The sequence below is a fragment of the Drosophila hydei genome, unplaced genomic scaffold (genome assembly GCF_003285905.1).
Source record: "Drosophila hydei strain 15085-1641.00,03,60 unplaced genomic scaffold, DhydRS2 tig00008122-arrow-pilon, whole genome shotgun sequence".
Lineage (NCBI taxonomy): Eukaryota > Metazoa > Arthropoda > Insecta > Diptera > Drosophilidae > Drosophila > Drosophila hydei.
The window spans coordinates 7785-25948 of record NW_022045833.1 but is presented as its reverse complement, the minus strand read 5'-3'; the positions used below and the strand labels follow the sequence as shown (position 1 = coordinate 25948).

General features: G+C 41.7%; 2 protein-coding genes across 5 annotated transcripts; one reads left to right on the top strand and one right to left on the bottom strand.

The window, feature by feature from the left end:
- The first annotated feature begins 7110 nt into the window (after positions 1 to 7110).
- Positions 7111 to 8474, top strand: LOC111604074 (probable 3-hydroxyisobutyrate dehydrogenase, mitochondrial). 2 transcript variants are annotated; one of them, XM_023321960.2, is made up of 2 exons: positions 7111 to 7211; positions 7311 to 8474. In XM_023321960.2, exon 2 carries the CDS (start codon positions 7323 to 7325, stop codon positions 8289 to 8291), a length of 969 nt encoding a protein of 322 aa, XP_023177728.1. In that variant the 5' UTR covers positions 7111 to 7211; positions 7311 to 7322; the 3' UTR covers positions 8292 to 8474. The 2 variants fall into 2 exon arrangements, with proteins under 2 accessions (XP_023177728.1, XP_023177737.1); XM_023321969.2 differs by having other exon boundaries at positions 7144 to 7211; positions 7315 to 8474.
- A 1147-nt stretch (positions 8475 to 9621) lies between these two features.
- On the bottom strand, positions 9622 to 17861 carry LOC111604281 (multiple C2 and transmembrane domain-containing protein). 3 transcript variants are annotated; one of them, XM_030225126.1, is made up of 11 exons: positions 17194 to 17861; positions 16846 to 16897; positions 16548 to 16690; positions 15056 to 15253; positions 12617 to 12768; positions 12048 to 12563; positions 11631 to 11990; positions 11450 to 11569; positions 11189 to 11392; positions 10922 to 11129; positions 9622 to 10859 (listed from the first exon to the last, which is right to left on the bottom strand). In XM_030225126.1, the coding sequence occupies exons 1-11, from the start codon at positions 17323 to 17325 to the stop codon at positions 10779 to 10781; spliced, it is 2166 nt and encodes a 721-aa protein (XP_030080986.1). In that variant the 5' UTR covers positions 17326 to 17861; the 3' UTR covers positions 9622 to 10778. The 3 variants fall into 3 exon arrangements, with proteins under 3 accessions (XP_030080986.1, XP_023178096.1, XP_023178088.1); XM_023322328.2 differs by lacking the exons at positions 15056 to 15253; positions 16548 to 16690; positions 16846 to 16897; positions 17194 to 17861 and adding an exon at positions 12835 to 13006 and having other exon boundaries at positions 12617 to 12793; XM_023322320.2 differs by lacking the exons at positions 15056 to 15253; positions 16548 to 16690; positions 16846 to 16897; positions 17194 to 17861 and adding an exon at positions 12846 to 13006.
- Between the last annotated feature and the right edge of the window lie 303 nt (positions 17862 to 18164).

Below are 18164 nucleotides of genomic sequence, written 5' to 3'. Positions count from 1 at the left end.
TTGTTTGCTGTACTCACTGTACTTAGTTTTTGTTATGTGGGCAGCCCTTGTGTGGCGCATAAGAAGTTGGCTTTGAAGTTGGTTTAATTTAAAGATATTGTTTAGAATTCGCTTACAATTAATTTGCAATTTAATTGCTCATAACTTGTAGATGTTGATCTTGAGGAAGCTGAAGCTGAAGACGAAGCCGAAGCTGAAGATATTTTCTCTTTATTAAAAGTTTTCAGTTTTTCTTGTCGAGTCATTTATCTTGTAAAGTAAATCAGCTAAAGTTTCCACCAGCTCAGAGCTCTCACTTCATTAGCATTTTTAGATTGGGTTCTTAGGTTTTTGAACTAATTAAAAGAAAAATAAAAAATAGATAAATTACTAAATTTCAAATAGAGAATAAGGATTAAAAAATTCATAAATCTTTATAAAATTCATAAAAATTCAAATATTGATTATGAATGAATCTATATATAAATTATGTAAATGGGATGTATAAAATATGAAGAAGATTTGAAAACTAGCAGAAGAGAATGGCAGAGGAATTGTGGATAATGAAATAAATGAATTAAATAAATAATAGTAAAAGAATAATAGTAAAATAAGACATAAAAATAAATAAATAGTAGTAAAATAAATAATAAAAATTATTGAGTAAAAATTAGTAGAAAAAAAAATTAAAATCAACTTATAAATAGTAAAATAAAAAAAATTATAAATTAGAAAAGAAATAATTTTGAAAAAATAAATTCTTTAAGATATATTTCCACTACGCCATAAAAATAGACAATGATTTATAATAAAAATATATAATAAGAATATATGACAATAATATATGTATATAAATTTCTAAAAAAAGAAAATCATCAGCTTCAAATTTATTACAAATGCTGAAAGATTCCCATTATAAACAAGAAATAAATTCTATAAAATTAACCCACATAAATCTAATAAAATAGTTCCGCAAGAAAATAGCAAATAAAAGCTAGAATCTAAAGAATTAGTAAACAGAATCTATAAACAGAATATGATATATAAATCTGCTGAGATAGGTAGACGAGTTCGATTAATTGTCTGCCCAAATATGCCAAGCCTTCTAAGCACCCTTAACAGCCTTCGTTTATAATGTTGCCTTTGTCTTGTCAAGAATTTTGGCCTTAAGCAGATGTTGTACTTCTTATAACACCTCTTCTTGTTGTTGCTGAAGATATTTCTATAAAGCAATTAAAATATTCTCAGAGCAAAGTTTTGTCTTAATTTCCGCCATCAAAGCAGCTGCAATTGTTTTGCTAGCCTTTTATAGATCGTGGAAATTAAGTTAATTAGCATAGATATACAGCCATACAGACAAATATATATAGTGATATATATGTTTGTATACGTTACAGTCTATGCAAATTGTGTGTACATTAGGTAACGACTCGAAGCCGTTTCTGCAACTTGTCAAAAATTGTGTTGGTCAAAGACGAAAACCATCAACGAGCTGCGGCTTGTGGCCTGTAGCATGTGGCAAGCTATGCGTTATGCATGTAATTCACTTGCCGTTTTTCTTCTTCTCTTTTATGCGCTAAAAGCTCTGCAAGTGGCTAAAGCGGGTGTATTAGCTTTGAGCAAGTGTGTGTAACAGAGAGAGGAATGAGGCCATAACTATATTCCTAATGAGGGCGATCAACTGAGCTGATTAGCCAAGTCTATCAGTATCTATGTCTCTCTTACATATTGTTGCTCTTTCCCATTCCCTCATAGATGAGAAGAGCAATAGATGTCTCCTATATTTTGGTCTCTATATTTGTCTGTCCTTCCGCCTATCTATCGCTCTCACTATTTATCTCTCTATTTTTATCTAGCTCTCTCTTTTCTTCTCTCAAAATCTTTTTGTATTGCTCTTTCTCACTCTCTCTTTCTTTTTCGCTTCTCTTCTCTCTGTCTCCCCCTCACTCTCTCTCCCTATACAGCAGATTCTTGTGTATACGACTGTCTCTGCTCGTATCAGGGTATCTGGCAGTCAGTCACTCCCGCCTTAGACGACTATTACCTGTTTGATAATAGACTTGAACTACGTGGCGTTCATTGAAGCGTGACGGCACTTCCGCTCTGCAGCTTTAGGTCCATTGTCTAGAAGCAGAACGAAACACTTTCGTTTTTATAGCTCAACGAGCAACGGCAGCAGCAGCAATTGAAGTCAATTGACGATGCATTTGTTGACCTTTTCACAGGTGTTTGTTGCCGTGGCAAATGGCGCTCACACGCCCAAATGCCAACAATGACAACAACAACAACGGCGACAATAGCGACCTTCAGTCTTCGTTTATGTATTTTATGTTTAACTCAGTTTTTTTTTTCTGCTATTTTTCCCAAGCGTTTTCCAAGACGTATGCGGAAAAGCTTAGCAAATAAATTTGCATAAAATGCGAGTCAAAATGCTCCACTTGAACTGCAAAATCTTTTCCCACAGCTAATTGAGTTATGTGTCGCAGTTAATTCATGGTAGAATTTTGTCCAAGTATATTTAAATGAATTTGTTGTTGCGTGTGTTGCGGCAGCTGATGCAACAGTGACATGCCCGACGACAGCTTGCCACTTTATTATGCAACATCCCAACTGGCCAACAGACCAGATTTGGCCAGGAGACGCATCGACGCATCGAGGCAGCGAGCCATCGCGAATGCCGTCAGCCATTTCTCGAAACTAAAACCACTTTTTTGATTTCATTTTCGTTTTTTTTTTTCGTCCACCTGCAATCCTCCTTCCCCCCTCCCCCAGCCCCCATTATCGTCGTCTCTCTGTCTAAGTTTGGCTTGGTGCCAAAATGCCTTACGATTGCCATATATAGAGTATATGGGACTCTTTGAAAAACACTTCCTGCTGCTGCTGCTGCTGCCGCCTGTGGTCAACTATGCTTGAGATCTGGTCGTAAAATGGATTACAAGTGCGCCCCAGAGACACCACACAAGGCACACGCACACACAAATTCAGGTGTTTGTGGCTCAGTTTGGTTTCCTTCCTTATGTCTTGGATTTGGGTTAGCTAAACATTTATTCAACTCTCTTTGTTGTTGCTGCACTCCAATATGGGGCATGCCTGGCACATGCTGTGGCTTTGCTACCACTTTTTTTGAAGTGTATTCCTTTTAAAGGTGCTGTATTATTGGCCACTTTTGAGTATTCACTTCCTAAAGTTTTAGGCTCAAAGTGGTTGGCCATTAAAGAGAAAATACTAAAGAGAAATCAGCCGAAGTTATGAAATATATTTAGCTGCATGCAACTCAAAATACAATAAAAAAATAATAGAAAAAAATATTAAAATATTGAATATTAAAATATTGAAAAATATACATAAGCAAATCTAAGAATATATTTAATAGTAATAATAATCTATTAGAATTTTAATGCAATTCTTTCAGAATGTTTTCGCAACATTTTAATATTTTTATACACTTTAAAAACTATAATCTTAAAGAAGATTTGCTGTAAGCACGTTTCACCTAAAAATAACTGGTTCGCCAATATGCCTTTACACAATGCTGCACAGGGTATTCACTCGTCACATGCGCTCAGTTCTTAACGAGATTTTGATGTCAAAGTCTTTAAAGATTCTTTGCCAAGACTTGAAAATCGTATAACAAGCGATACGTCTCTCTGTCGGGAGGGTATTCCATTTACCATAATCGTCCATTTCTGGTCATTTTTGTTTGTTTGCCGTTTGTCGAGTTGAGTTCGGACTGCAATTAAAATTTTGTAATATGTCGAGCGGCAGCAACAAAAATTGTGGCAAAACATTTGCTTTGAGCAAAAAGTTGTGGCATGGAATGTTGTTAACAGCAAATAATTGAAGCGCTTTCAAAATGATTTTTCAATTTCACTAAACGAGTATGAAAGAGAGGGAGACGGAGAGAAAGAGAGAGAGAGAGACGGAGAGAAAGAGAGAGAGAGAAAGATATCTACTCCATATAGCAGAGGCCTTGCAACGCCAATTTGTTTAACTAAATAATTATGCATGCGGCGTCTTAGAAACATTCGAACTATCCAAATGAAATTGAAAACAAATCGAAGGGGAACAACAACAACAACATAGTCAAATATTGTATATGTATAATATATAAGTTTGTATATCACTGTTTTCACTTTCCTTTCCCTAGTTGGTGCAGCGACTGCATTGCATTTCAATTTTATTTCTATTATTCATTTTTTTCGTTTCGTTTTTCTTTTCAATTTGAGTTTTTCCAATTTTTTTTGGAGTGCTCTTCATGTTAATTGCCGTGCGGACAGGTGTGAATTGAGTGGATATGGAACTGCTAGCTGGGAACTGTTCAACAGGCCCTCCACTTGCAGCGAAAGCTAATAATGTCTTGGCTAATTAAAACCCGATGGGAAGCATTAAAAGTAACAAAATTTCACTGCCAAATGTACGTTGGAATTACGTGCCAGCCGGAAATCGAAATCCGCAAAAAAAAATCAGCTAACGCAAATGACAAATGACAGTCCGTTTCTATCTGTGCCAATAGCTCCAGCTCGTTATATGGCATTTGTATAGATCAACATTGCGGCATGTGCAGGCGTGGTGAAAAGTCACGCAAATTCATTAACATCAAAGCGATAAAAATTCGTGATCGGGTCAAGAAACTATTTGCTCATCTCCGTAATATAATGCGGGCTTGGCATGCTCTCACACACACACACACACACACAGAGCTGAACTCACTTATAATTTCAATTTGTACCTCAATCTGGGCTGCTCCTTGTCGCTGTCAATCTCAAGTGCATTGCGCGTTGCGCTGTGTTGCCTTTGGCTAAGTGAGTGAAATTTTTGTTTTGACATTGTTGCTGCATGGAAATTAGCAACAACAACAAGAGCAACAAGTACGACAAGCCAACGCTTGGACTCGCCTAATGAGCAGCGTACAACGTGGCGTATACGCGATGCGATCTAATGTGGAGCACAGACGATGCGACGTTTGGCCGAGCGCACCTTTTGCTATGGTCATAAGGCGGCGCTGTTCATGCTCATGGGTTTCTTTATGCTATAATGAGGTGCTTTTGTTAAACATGTGTGCATACCCTGTACTTGTATGGGGTATGTGAGACCTTAAGTCAAGATGACTCGCATTGACTTTTTGTTAGATTTAGATTTAGTTTGAACAGATTTCTTATCACTTTTCTAAATATATCTACCCTGTAAGTGCTTTCTAAAGGGTATATAAAACTTGAGTTTAGTATAGCTTACTCCATATTAATTTCCAATTTATATTAAGTGTATGTTTTGTTTGGAATTATATATTATAAGAAACATTTCTGAATGATTTTTATCTATAATTTCAAACACATAGATTCGAGTTTTTTTTATTAGAAAAGGTAATTTTTTATGAATTCCTAAATTATAAAAATTGTATTGTATATAAGGTATTATCTTTCACAAATTTATTTTTTTGCTTTTATCTTCAGCTTAAGCCAGATTTATAGGGTATACAAAATATATAATATATAAATATATAGTTTTACTGTATATATAAATATATAATATATAAATATATAGTTTTACTGCAGTATCTTTATAAGAGTTGACAACTGAACAACAGTTTCGCTTTGCTCCACTAATTTACAGGATAGCCACTAGTCGTTGCTCGACTGTTGCAATCGCTTTTAATTGCTGCAGTTTGTTTGGTGTAAATTGTTTAAAACGCGCTCTCACTCGGTCATTTGCTGCGGTTGTTGTTGCTGATGTCGATGTTAATGTGAATGTTGTTGTTTGGTGTTGTTCATGTTGCTGCTGTTGTTTTTGTTGCTAATGTTAATCATACGCTGAATTGCACTTTGTGTATTAGATAAGAAGGTGTTGTTGCTGTTGTTGTTGCTGTCGTTGTCAACTGTTTGACAAGTGCTTAGCTCTTATGTAAAGTGATTTCTTTTATTATTGAAACGTTGGGCAGATGTCCTCGTTTTTGCTGTTGTCTGGTGTAACCCGAAACACACCTCAATCGAAACGCACTTAGCCACGCTAACCGGCAAACTGCCCACACTGACTTATGATGCTGCAGACGCGCTGACACAGATATTAGCAAAAATAATGACAAAGTAATTGCCAGATCGGTTCAGTGATCGGTTCCTCGCTGGAAGCAGGTTCTCTACGCTAACGAAAGCATAACGACGCCAGCAGCGACGCCGGCGTCGGCGTCGACGTTAACGGCAACGTTGCATAAGCAGCACATAAAATGGTCGAAATTTGCGAAACGCAGACCCAGTTGCAATTTCATGCATGCCAAAACAACTGACAAAAACAGCAACAACAACAACAGTTAGGTGATCCCGGTATCTGGTGGGAAAGTTATCAACGCAGATATGAAATATGATATTCACAATTTTGTATATCTATTTTTATATATATTTTTGGTTATATTTTGCAAACAACAAACAATTGGGCAAATCATGAAGGGCGAATATTGTTAACGAAAGTGAGTGGGGCGTACAAATAGATTTGGAAATTTCGCGTGCGTTTACAGTTATGCACGATATTTGCCGCAACTCGACGAAAGCAAGCAAAAGAAAAAAAAACAGAATGGAATAATAGCGAAAGGAACGCGCAGAAGATAAACAAAGCGAATTAGTTCAAGTTCAATTGATAAACGAACCAGTTGGAAGCTATGTAAACATAGCGAACTGGAAGCAAGATAAGCCAAAATTACAACAGCAACATTTATAACTACATAATGATTGGAAGAGCTATCAGCTGCTGCCAAGCGACAGAAAAGCTGCGCACAGTTTGAGCAGCGCTGACTGCGCAGCTTTTGTACATATACAAATAAACTCAAACACGCCCACTTTATGCCATACCCACAAGCATCAGACGATGTCTGCGTAGCTGCAAGATAAGTCGCCAGCGCGTGTGTGCCTCAATAATAGAATAATAAATAAAAATAAACTTCCAGTGAGAGAGCAAGAGCCAACAAGCTGGAAATGCTAGTGGCGTGAGCGTAAGAATTGGAGAGAGAGCGGGAGAGAGCGTGTTGATCTAGTAGAGTTGCCAGCACGCCAAAACCTGCTGAACACTCGGTTTAGCTGCTCACTTGCCGGAACGTTGGCAAGCCTGTCGCTGGAAAGAAGCCGCATTACGTGACCATCCAACGTCGACCGGTTGGTCCAAGTGTGTGTTCAGTGTGCTTTTGGCAGTGGTCCGATCGTGTAGAACCTTTTAGCAGTTATCACTTGTTCGCTTCGAGTTTAATACAGGTGGGTGTGTTATTGCAAGCAAAGGGAGGGTCTGCGGGCTGGCGGGGGTACAGCCACATATATAGAAAAACTGTTACATAACTATAAAATCTTTCACAGACAGTTTTTATCATGTCGCTACGCATTGTGTCACAGTCCATGTTGAATGCCTGGAATCAGACTCTGATCCGTGGCATGTCCACCCAGGGTGGCTCCAAGAACATCGGCTTTGTCGGTCTGGGCAACATGGGCGGTCACATGGCCAGCAATCTGATCAAGGCGGGCCACAAGCTCCATGTCTTCGACATCTCGAAGCCAGCCTGCGATAGCCTGAAGGCCAAGGGTGCCACGGTTTACGCGAAGACCGCAGAGTTGGCACAGAACGTGGACTTCTTGTTCACCATGCTGCCCAACAATGATATTGTGGATGCCTCGTACGAGGAGATGACCGCCAACGGCGTCAACAAGAACACCATCTTCATTGACTCCTCCACAATTGATCCCACTCTCGTTAAGTCCCTGCAGAAGCGCATCAGCGCCAAGGGCGCTCGGTTCATTGATGCCCCCGTCTCTGGCGGCGTTCCCGGCGCCGAGCAGGCCACGTTGACCTTCATGGTTGGCGGCACTGAGGCGGAGTACAATGCCGTCAAAGCTGTGCTCGAGTGCATGGGCAAGCGTATCACCCACTGCGGTGACTATGGCATGGGCCAGGCGGCCAAATTGGCCAACAACATGATGCTGGCCATTTCCATGATTGGTGTGTCCGAGGCCATGAATCTGGCCATGCGCCTGGGCCTGAATCCCAAGACTTTTGCTGAGATTATTAACTCGTCGACCGGTCGCTGCTGGGCCTCTGAGATGTACAACCCGGTGCCCGGCGTTACGCCCACAGCTCCGGCTAACAACTCCTACAAGGGTGGCTTCTCCACGGACCTGATTACCAAGGATTTGGGCTTGGCCTCGGGCGTGGCCACCTCCTCCAACACACCCATTCCTATGGGTGCTCTGGCCCACCAAATCTATCGTACGCTCAAGTCACAGGGCTTGGGCAGCAAGGACTTCTCCATCGTCTATGACTTCATGAAGAACGAGAAGTACTAAACAGCCTGCCACGCGGGCGGCATCTCTTATTGGACTTCCACACAACATCCAGTTTTGCATTTATTGCGCATTATGTTAAAATCCCAATTGGGATTTTAGATGTGCTGGCGACTTTTAAGGCTTCCTTCCCATTTTGATATATGTGCTAAAAATATATATTAAAATTGTATTTATATACAAAAATCTGTTTATCTAATTCGATTTCTTGTCGATTGCATAATAGCTGCCAAGTTCAAGTGGAATTGTCGTCTGATAAGCATAAGCGAGCACAGCTACATCGATCTAGTTGGATTCTAGTTGGTCTAATAATTTATGCTCAAATAATTGAGTTCCAGCACGCGTTGGAAGCTTTCACACTTCCAGTGACAAACATGTGTTCTTAATTAATTAATAAAAATGGGAGAATTTAATGTAATTTGAAGCTTTTGCAAGTAAACAGAAATTCGAGCAAAACAAACGGCAATAAAAAACAATGTAAGCGAAAAGCTCACAGTTTGAGAGTCACCCAACCAAGCAACCTACCAAACAACGAACAGTTTGGCAGGCGCGTGGAATAAAAAGCTTTACGCTGATTAGTTTTTGAGCGAAATCCAAAAATATGTTGTATTATTTTGTTTTGTTTTGTTTTTCATAATAATATTCGGTTGTCATATTTTTGAAAAATAATTAACAAACTTAACTTAGGTGCTATTTAATTAATAATTCAATTCATTAATTAGGATTTGTATATATAAAAAACTTTGCTTGTTGCGGGAATAGAAAATAGTTTTCGACTATCTAATTGGAGCTTTTGCTTTGATTTTATTTTTTTTCCTTTTTTTTTTGGATAGCAATTCATATGGCATCCGCGCTATACACACATATGTTTTAATTAGATTCATTGATGAGTTAATTACAATAATTAATTGAGTAGTTGCAGCCATATGGTTAGTTAGTTATAGTAAATATTTATATATATATAAATGTATGTGTGTTAGGTATGCATATAAAAAGCCTTAAATTATATCGAGGAGCAATGAAATCTATATATATATAAATACATATCGTAGGGTAACTTCAGAAGTAAAGGTATTCAAAGGTATCTGTATATATATAATTATATATATATATCTCTTTTGGATAAGCCACATAGTACGCCTAGTTGCAATTCTTTGAAAAATATCACAAATTGAAATATACAATAAATAATTAAATTTAATATTCATACGATTGCAAAGGAATTTTGTTTTGGTAGATTTCTTCCCCTTCCTCTTCCTCTTCCCCTGCTTCTTCTTCTTCTTCTTGGTAAATACACATAGATGTTTAAAAATAAGTTTAGGTACACGCACTGGTTCTATATATGTATATACTATATATACATCGGGCATATATAGTATTTAGGTAAAGTTCAATATTCTTTCGGTGTATTTACAACGCTGAACGGCAAATGGTTTCGCTCAGTGTATCTATATGTAAGTGTAAATAGTTTGATTCGATTTTTAACTGAGAGAGAGAGAGAGAGCGAGAAAGAGAGATTAAAATTTCATTTAGATACTCGTTCACATTGTTTATAAAAGGAGTATATTAGTTGGACTATGGAATGGGGTATTTTGGTTTTCTTACGCTTGTTTACTGTGTGAAAATGGGGTATATTCGGTTTGATATGCTGGTTCAGCAGGTAGAGATTGGTGTATTCGCTTTGTTATGCTGACTTACAGTGTGAAAATGGGGTATATTGGGCTTATTATGCTTGTGCAGAATGTAAATAGAGGTATATAGGTTTTCATATGCTCGTTCAGAAAGTGTAGAGGAGTATATTGGTTTTGTTATGCTTATGGACAAGATGAAAATCAGGTATATTGGCTTTGTAATGCCTGTTTCTTAATTAATGTAACCCCATAGATGCTTCTAATTTGAAAATACTGGGCATATTTATTTGGCAATGCTCGCTTGCAAAGTAAAAACGAGCATATTAGTTTTATAATGCTTCTTCGGAGAGGTAGAAGGGAATTCGTTCGTTTCAGTTAAGCCCCTTAAACACATGAAACTTCGGCTATATAAGCTCTAGTATAGCCGAGACAGTGTTATACATAGCCACGCCCACTGTGCTCATGGGGCTGATCGGAGTAGTTAATCTTGAGTTAGATTCAGCCAATTTGGAACGATTCCTTTCACATTGTATCGCACTGTGAACGAGTATGGCGCAGTCGAGGGGAGCCGACTGTCAAAGCTCTTACTTATTATTTTGTGTGTTGTTTAAGTACTTAAGTTAAGCATAAAAACTTTTGGTGCATTTAGTTAAAGTTGCGTCTTGGATTCCTGTGCCTTCAATTAAATACTTGCTAATGGACTAATCGACTAATCGCCTTGGCTTAGACTAAGGCTCTTGGCCTGGCTAAATTTGTGCTTCAGTTGGCTGGTGTTGGCGCGGAAGCGCTGCATCAAATGCTGTGTCCCAGTTGCGCTGTGCTGCAGCGGCCCAATCACCGCATCAGCGCTGGTTATAGACTATGAGCCCTTCAATTTCTTTTTGGGATTACTTCGAGCCAGATCTGTGGTTGCCGACGGCGGCAGCTCTCTGAATTGATTCTGCAAAGAGAGAGCGAGAGAGAGTTGAGACTTGATGCGATTTAGAAGTCTGCTTTCCTTACAATCTCCTCATTGTCGGGCACACGCGACAGAAAGTCCAGCAGCTCGTTGTTGGGTATCGTGTTGGGACGCAACAGGCGCCGGGAGAACTTCATGAAGCCCCAGAAGAGCAGCAGCCAGCGCAGCGGCACAAAGTGCAGCACAAGTATCGCGCCCAGCAGCAGCACCACCGCCAGCCAGGTCAATTCGGGGACGGAAAAGTTGAATGTGCTGTGTGCAAACCAGAAATGAAATCAGAAATCGAACGCCTTCGTCGAGCCTCGACTCACTTGATGGTGCTCTCGCCTAGGGAGGCCAAATATCCGATCGTATTTTGTACGGTCTGCGAGACTTCCTGTATGGCCTGAAGGCGCTCCTTAATTGACTTCTTCTCCTCCTTCTCCTTATCGTCGTCATCATCCTCATCGTATTCGTAATCGTAGTGGCCCGCATTGGCGTCTGTGGTGCCGGTGATCAGGCGTATGAGCCATTTTCTGTGAAGGCAATGCAATTAAGACTCTAGCTAAGTTTGCTCATTGTGTGTCACCCACTTCAATATGATGAGCAGCAGCACGAGCGGCACGGTCTCTAGATCGCCATAGACACAGCCCACGATCCAGAGAACAAAGGCAATGCCGGAGCGCACCGGCGACTCCCACTCAAAGCAGCTTCTGTGGAAGGCAGAGAGCAGATCAACTGTAGATCAGCTAAAGATCTCTATCAAGTACTCACTGAACATAGCGTGCTGCCTCTAGTATATCCATAATGATCTCCTTGAGGCGATTCACGTTGCGCAGAAAGAGCTGGCGCTTGAACTTCGCCTCCTGCTGTATGAGCTTCTCCTCCTTGGGCTGGAGAGCGCGACAAACGGCGCGCACTTCGTTCCAGACCACAGTCAGCTCGAGTTGTATTTGCGGCGAGTTGCCCTTGGCACGCACGCACAGATTCTTATCCTTCAGCGTGTACCAGCGCTTGACTCCGCTCTTGATGCGCAGCAGTGGAATCACAAGTTTGCCCAGGAATTCGACGCGGTGATCGCGATCCTCGTCGTAAACTGTTATCTCCAGCACTTGAGTAATGTCCTTGATATTGCTAGGGATCAAACATGATTGAGGCACAAGCAATACAACTTATCCAACTGCTACTTACAAGGTAAAGATCTTGTTCCAGTTGGGCGTCAGCGTCTTGTACTCCGTCTGCGTTTGCAGCCGCGCGTTGCCCAGCTCCAGCACGCAAAAGGGATCCGATTTGCCGCCTATGTCAGCAGCTGCCAGACCCGTGGCGCCAAATACTTTAACCGTAAGATGTCCGACGTCCCGCAGATTCTGCAGGCTGCGCAAGAAGCTGTAGCGATCTCTGATCAACTGCGTCTCACGCGGATCCTCCTTGAAGGCCTTCAAGTCGCTAATCGTCTCCAGAGCCGTAGTTCCACTGATCGTTAGCATGAGGAAGATCTCGCCAGAACAGTCCTCCAAAGGCTTCCATATGCCATGCGTGGTCTCACGCTGAAAGACGCTCAGATCGATGTTGGCCTTGCCATAGAGCGTATTGCGATTCCACAGGGCCAACTCGAGATTCTGATCCTCATCGAAGAGATGCAAATCGAACTGCTCCAGCCAGCGCTCCGTCCATGACGTTTTGCTCTTGTACTTCTCGTTGCCCAGCCTAAGGAGAGCCCGCTAAGTGGTTTGCTTTCAACTTGATTTCGATTAAGTTACCTAAACTTCAGGTGTATGTCGATGAGCTTGCCCCCGTCTTCGGCTAGCGGCAGATCTTTGGCCTTGACCAGCAAAATTGTCACCACGGAGCTCCAGATTTGTGACTTGAGACGTTTCGATGACTCAGCCAATTTGGAATTACGTTGAAAGTGCTGTAAGTTGACAGGGAAAACGAATCTCGATTGAGACACAAATCACAATTGCGGAAAGAGCAAAGCTTCAAATTGACCTCCTTTAGCTCTTCGCAGCCCAGCTCCAGCTGCTCGCAGATCTCACTGCGCTGCTGCCGCAGACGCTTGAGCAACATGCGCGGCGCAACCCGGTAAATGGGACCAGGCCAATCCATAATCCGAACACAACTCAAATCGCAGTTCCACTTCGAACAGCGAAGCAGCGCGCGACGACTGAAGCAACAATTGGGGCTTCAGCTCGACGCTCTCTCGGCAAATGAGTCTGAGATAACCTTGAGGCGGGCATATGCACTCAAGCACACAGTTTGCCACCCTATCAGCTCGCCTCTACCACTGAGTCGCTGATAAGCAGCGACTGCCTTAATTGGTGTCGAGCGACCTTTGTACGATGAATCTAATTGTTCCCCCAACCGCGTACACCTATGTGTGTGGCTTGCAGTGTCTATAATTAATTTCAAGCACAAACTTTAAAAACTTTTATGCCCAACGGGTTGCCTAACCTCTAGCTGAGTAATGAAAAAGGTAAGGCGCGATGGAATGGAAGATAAAAGTAATTTGCACAGGTGGTCGATAGGTTAGGGAGGGGATAAGAAGAGAGGGTGATCTTTCCTCATCAAAGCGAGAGAGAGAATATGAAGAGAAGAAGCAAAAATGTAGGAAGAATGGCAAAGAGAAAGAGTGAGAGAGCGAGAGAGAGCGAGAAAGAGAGAGAGAGAGAGAGAGATAGAGCTAATGAGAGATAGATAATGAAATAGAGAGAGAGAGCGAGGGAAAATGGGCGAGAGGGAGTGACAGAGAGAGAGAGAGAACAGAGAGAGAGAGGGAGGACAATGAGAGATAGAGAGTCGATGAAACAGAGAAGGAGAATAAGAAAAAGAAGGAAAGAGGGAGATTGAAAGAGAAGGACAATGAAAGAGGGAGATGAAAAAGGCAGGGAGAGTAAAGAGGGCGGAAAATAGACATAGAGAGAGACAGCTGGACAGAGAGAAAGGCAAAAAGATAATAATAAAATAGAGACAGAGAAATATAGAGAGAGAGAAATAGATAGAGAGAGATAAAGTGACAAAGATAAGAAGACAGAAAAAGCAAGAGAAGACTTCTGCCCTCAAGCATTCGCAAAATGTTGTGCATGAGAATCGCATAGAAAGGTGTCAGCATATTCATGTACATTCAAAATGCGCAGAGTATTCAATTGTTGTCATAGCTTGACTAGCACCCAGTTTTACTGCTGTTTACACGTAACAGTTCGGGGTATTTTCCCTTTGTCATTGTTTGTTGTTTGTTGCTTTTGTTGTTGCCCAAGTTGAGCGGCTTACGTCTAAACGTAATGAGCAGTCGAAAAGCGGCGATCAAAACAAAAAGTTAATGTGCGAGAGGGTGCGGCAGGTCGTGGCTGAGTATGTGGCAACTACACGTAACTAGAGCCACACGAGTGCCGTTTGAGTCGCTTGAAGTTGCTAATTGAGCGACTTGGCTAGAGTCAAGAGTTCGACTCATAAATCTGCACGCAATCTGAGGAGACTTTCGATTGCCAAAGAATGACAGAACAATAAGGTAATTGACGATTATGTAAAGTGAATGGGCTCAAAGAGAAAGCACGGAAGTTGGCTAAGTGCTGATGGATGAGCTACAAACAGTAGCCAAATCAAGGCGCTACTGTTTAGAGAGAAATGTATCTGTATCTGTGAGATACATGCATGACTTTCGCTTTGGAAACAGAATAATGGTAATAGACGCTTATTGAAATTGAACGACTATGGAAAAGGAAAGGTGAAAAGTAGCTGAGAGTGCGCCACTAACAAGCTAAGTAATTGTATCTACGAGATACTTTATCTACCAGACACTAATAGCAGTAATAATTCTAATAAGAAATGTGGGAACTGAGTAAAGTAAAGTAAGTATCTGTTAACGCTATGTGTATCTGCAAGATACATTGCAGAAGCAAGCCACAGCCATGCAGTAGCAAAGTATCTTAATCTATGAGATACGACTTAGTCAACGCAACAACTTTCTGCACAGAAAGGAAATAAGTCGTAGCTAGAAGAGGAAGGGGAATAGGGCGCACGTCGAGCCGTGACTCTCATAGCTCAATAGCTCAATCAGAGCGCGGCTGGCAGTGGCAACACGTATCTATATCTCTAAGATGCATTGTATCTTATGCTTGCCTTTCACCTTGGGACTTGTAGCATTGCCAAATTGATTGTCGCTGAACAAATTGCTTATTGCATTTGTTGTGACAGCCACCTACCATTTCCTTGTCCTCCTGACTGCGCGGCCAGAGAGTCAGATTGATGAGTATCTCGCCCATGCTGAGGCCCGGCTCACCGTTGTTCGTATCGCTCAGCTGCAGATTGATATCTTCCGCCTTGCCCAGCTCCAGTTGAGTCAGATCGATTTTCGCCGAGCCCATGAAATCATCCTGCAGGCCCCAATCATAGTCGAAGACCTGTGGGGAATCGTTTGATTGATTTTCGGTTAACTCTGCTTGCAGCGAGCATCGACTGCGCACCAATTTGCCAAATTGAATGACTCGCAGGCAATTATTTTCGGCAGCTTGCTGTCAATGCTATTGGGAAATTGATTTTCATTGATTTGCTGTGTAATAATTTGCCATTTGCTATTGCCTTACGCCTTCTGCCGGCACAAGTTCGATTGCCTTAAAGCTGTTATCATTAAAGGATGAGCAACAGTTCTTTAACTTGATACGTTTCTTGTGCATCTTTCTTAGTTATTTTTTTAATGAGGTTGTTTTAGTATTTCCCTTGAATAGTTACTTGACTTTGCACTAAATTTGACTACCTTTGACTTAAAGCTCTGCTAGCAAACTACTGCTCTTAGTCATGATAAGCTTGTTATCTTTCTTCTTCACTTCCTCTTTAACAAGTTAGAGATTAGAATAATATTTAATTGCCATCAACTTTAATATTTATAATAATTGCATTAAAGCTGAACTCTGTGATCTTAAAGCTTAGCAAACTAACTGCAGCTCTTCTACCAGATTTAAATAAAGTCCTTTCTAGTAGTCATAAGCAGCTTTGAAGCCATGAGCTGAGTAATTCTTTTGAGACTTAAGCCTACAAAAATCCTTACGCTTTATCTAAGCTTTTCTCTTATTTTTTCCCTACTCAAAGCTTCTCAGTAAACCGCAATAAGCTTCATGATTAACAGAATTCTTTAATATTTTTTACTCTTATTTGGTAAAGTTTTTTTTGTAAAATATATTTAAATATATTTTATATAGATTTATGTATTTCAAAGCTCACAATCAACGCTCTAGCTTTAAGGCTTTAGCACATCTCAAAGCTCAAGCTCAATTTTCAATGATTTATCTTTCATTCTCTTTTCATTCTCTATTTGTCTTCTATCATTGACATAGAGCGAGCTTAACAAAAAGTTTACTTTTTTTAAGCTTGTTAAGAAAATAAAAGCTCTTCAAAGCTCTTCTTCTAGCAAGATTTCTTTAACGGCAAAGCTGCTTTATTAACTCGCCACTTCATTCATATTTAATGTATACTTAACTATGCTCTCTTATGGGAGCTTTAAGCAACTTTCAATTCCTAAAAGCCCTACATACTTTTTGCACTTAAAGCTTTAAGATTACCTAACTAGCTACGCTTAGACTTCACTCTTAATCTTTACAGCATTAAAGCTTACTGCTTGAAAACTTAAAGCTCTTGTGAAATGTATGCGCAGCTCTGTTTCGTTTATGTCTTTGTCAGAGCTCTCCCAATGCTTCTTACCTTTACTATAATCGCCTGAAATGGGTCCTCCACGGGCACAATGAACACCTCGTCCCACACGGGATTGAGGTCGCGGTGTATGGTGCGCGACTTGTGCAGCAGCCGTCCGCCCACCTTGAATTTGACATAAGGATCACTCAGTCCTGACGCAGAGGAGAACACAAAGGAAACATAAGTGACTGACAGACAGGGCGTGTTGGAGTGTGGTTCTGCTCGTGTGTGTGTGTGTGGGTGTGAGTGTGTGCGCGGGTCCTTTGTGTTGGCTAGAGGATAGAGTAGCTAGTGGCTAGCGGCTTACCGTTCTTGTCCATGGCCACCAGGTCGCAGCCGGATTTGAGATGGACGCGCAGCTGAAAGAAGACGAATTGTCGTAATTGTGTCTCCCGCTTGCGACGCAGCTCGTCGGCCTGCAGTTGTGGTCGTTAGTGATGGGCATTTTGCAATTGTTATCGTTTATCGATCAACGACAATTTGCCGTTTTGCGTGCGTCAAGTTTTGCAGAAAAAAGCATCAAATGAATTTCGAAATAAATTTCGTGTTTTTAGTGGAAATAGAAAAACAAATCCAATTGAAATAGTTGCAAATAAAAAGGTTCACGAAAGAAACAAAATGAAATCATAAGAAAAAGCTTTGCTCTAAGACTCACCTGCAGTGCATCCAGCTGCTGCTGCTGCTGCTGCTGCTGCTGTTGCTGAGCTGTTGTCGCCGTTCCGTTCTCGGGCTGCTCATCGATGCGTCCCTCCATGGAGCCGCCGAAACGTTGAATAACCTGCGCCATTTTCGCTGTGGCACGAAAGTCTCGCGCCAACGGCGAGCCAATGGTGGTGGCACGATGTCGCGGACTCTGGGTTACGGAGCTGCTCTCCGAGCTGTAGTCGGCGGCATAGTCGGTGCTCTCTTCGAGAAAGTCGCTGGGCGACTTGCGGCCGATGCGATCTTTGCTTTTGGCCCGGCTCCAGCGATGCTTCAGATTGTTGAAGAAACCGTGCGTCTTCTGCAGCACGCCCACGCCGCTGGCCACGCCTCCGACGCTGCTGCTGCCGCCCACCAGCTGCTGGGAGGCGGCGCTCTTGGCGCGCTTCGGCGACAAATGCGGCGACTCGTTGCTGTGATGGCAGTCGTGTCCGTTCAACTCTGAAGCGGATTTGCTCAGATGCTTGCCCAGGCGCTGCTGCAGCTGCGGCGAGCCCTGCGGCGAGATGCCAACTCCACTCGGCGGCGAAGCGCTGGCGACGCTGGCATCGATGCTGCCCTCGTTGCCCAAGCGGCTGCTGCTGCTGCTGGGACGCTGCTCCTCACGCTCCAAGTAGTGAATGCGAGCTGTGAGAAAGAGAGGGAGAGAGAGCGAGAGGGAGAGAGTGGGTTAAACTCTTATGCGTAGCAACTCAAGAATCGATTTAACAACCAAATTTTGAGTGCGTTGCGTTTCGGCACACGAATCATATATGACTGAACGCCACACAGCTGCCGCATGACATCATTTGGATGCCGCTAGAGAAAGAGAGAGAGAGAGGGAGAGCTTTGGTGGCAAGAGTTCTTTTGCCTTTGCTGACTGACCGCAGCTGGCTTATATCACAAAGTTGCGTTCCAGCCCAAAAATATTTGAATACGCTGGGC

Excerpts from the sequence above, each read along its gene's own strand:
- LOC111604074 (XM_023321960.2), top strand. The coding sequence starts at position 7,323 with ATGTCGCTACGCATTGTGTCACAGTCCATGTTGAATGCCTGGAATCAG.
- LOC111604281 (XM_030225126.1), bottom strand. The coding sequence starts at position 17,325 with ATGGCGCAGGTTATTCAACGTTTCGGCGGCTCCATGGAGGGACGCATC. Across the intron at positions 11,393-11,449 it reads CTGCTGCTCATCATATTGAA|AAAATGGCTCATACGCCTGA; the intron begins GTGGGTGACACA and ends TTGCCTTCACAG. Across the intron at positions 11,130-11,188 it reads CTAGGCGAGAGCACCATCAA|CACATTCAACTTTTCCGTCC; the intron begins GTGAGTCGAGGC and ends GTTTGCACACAG.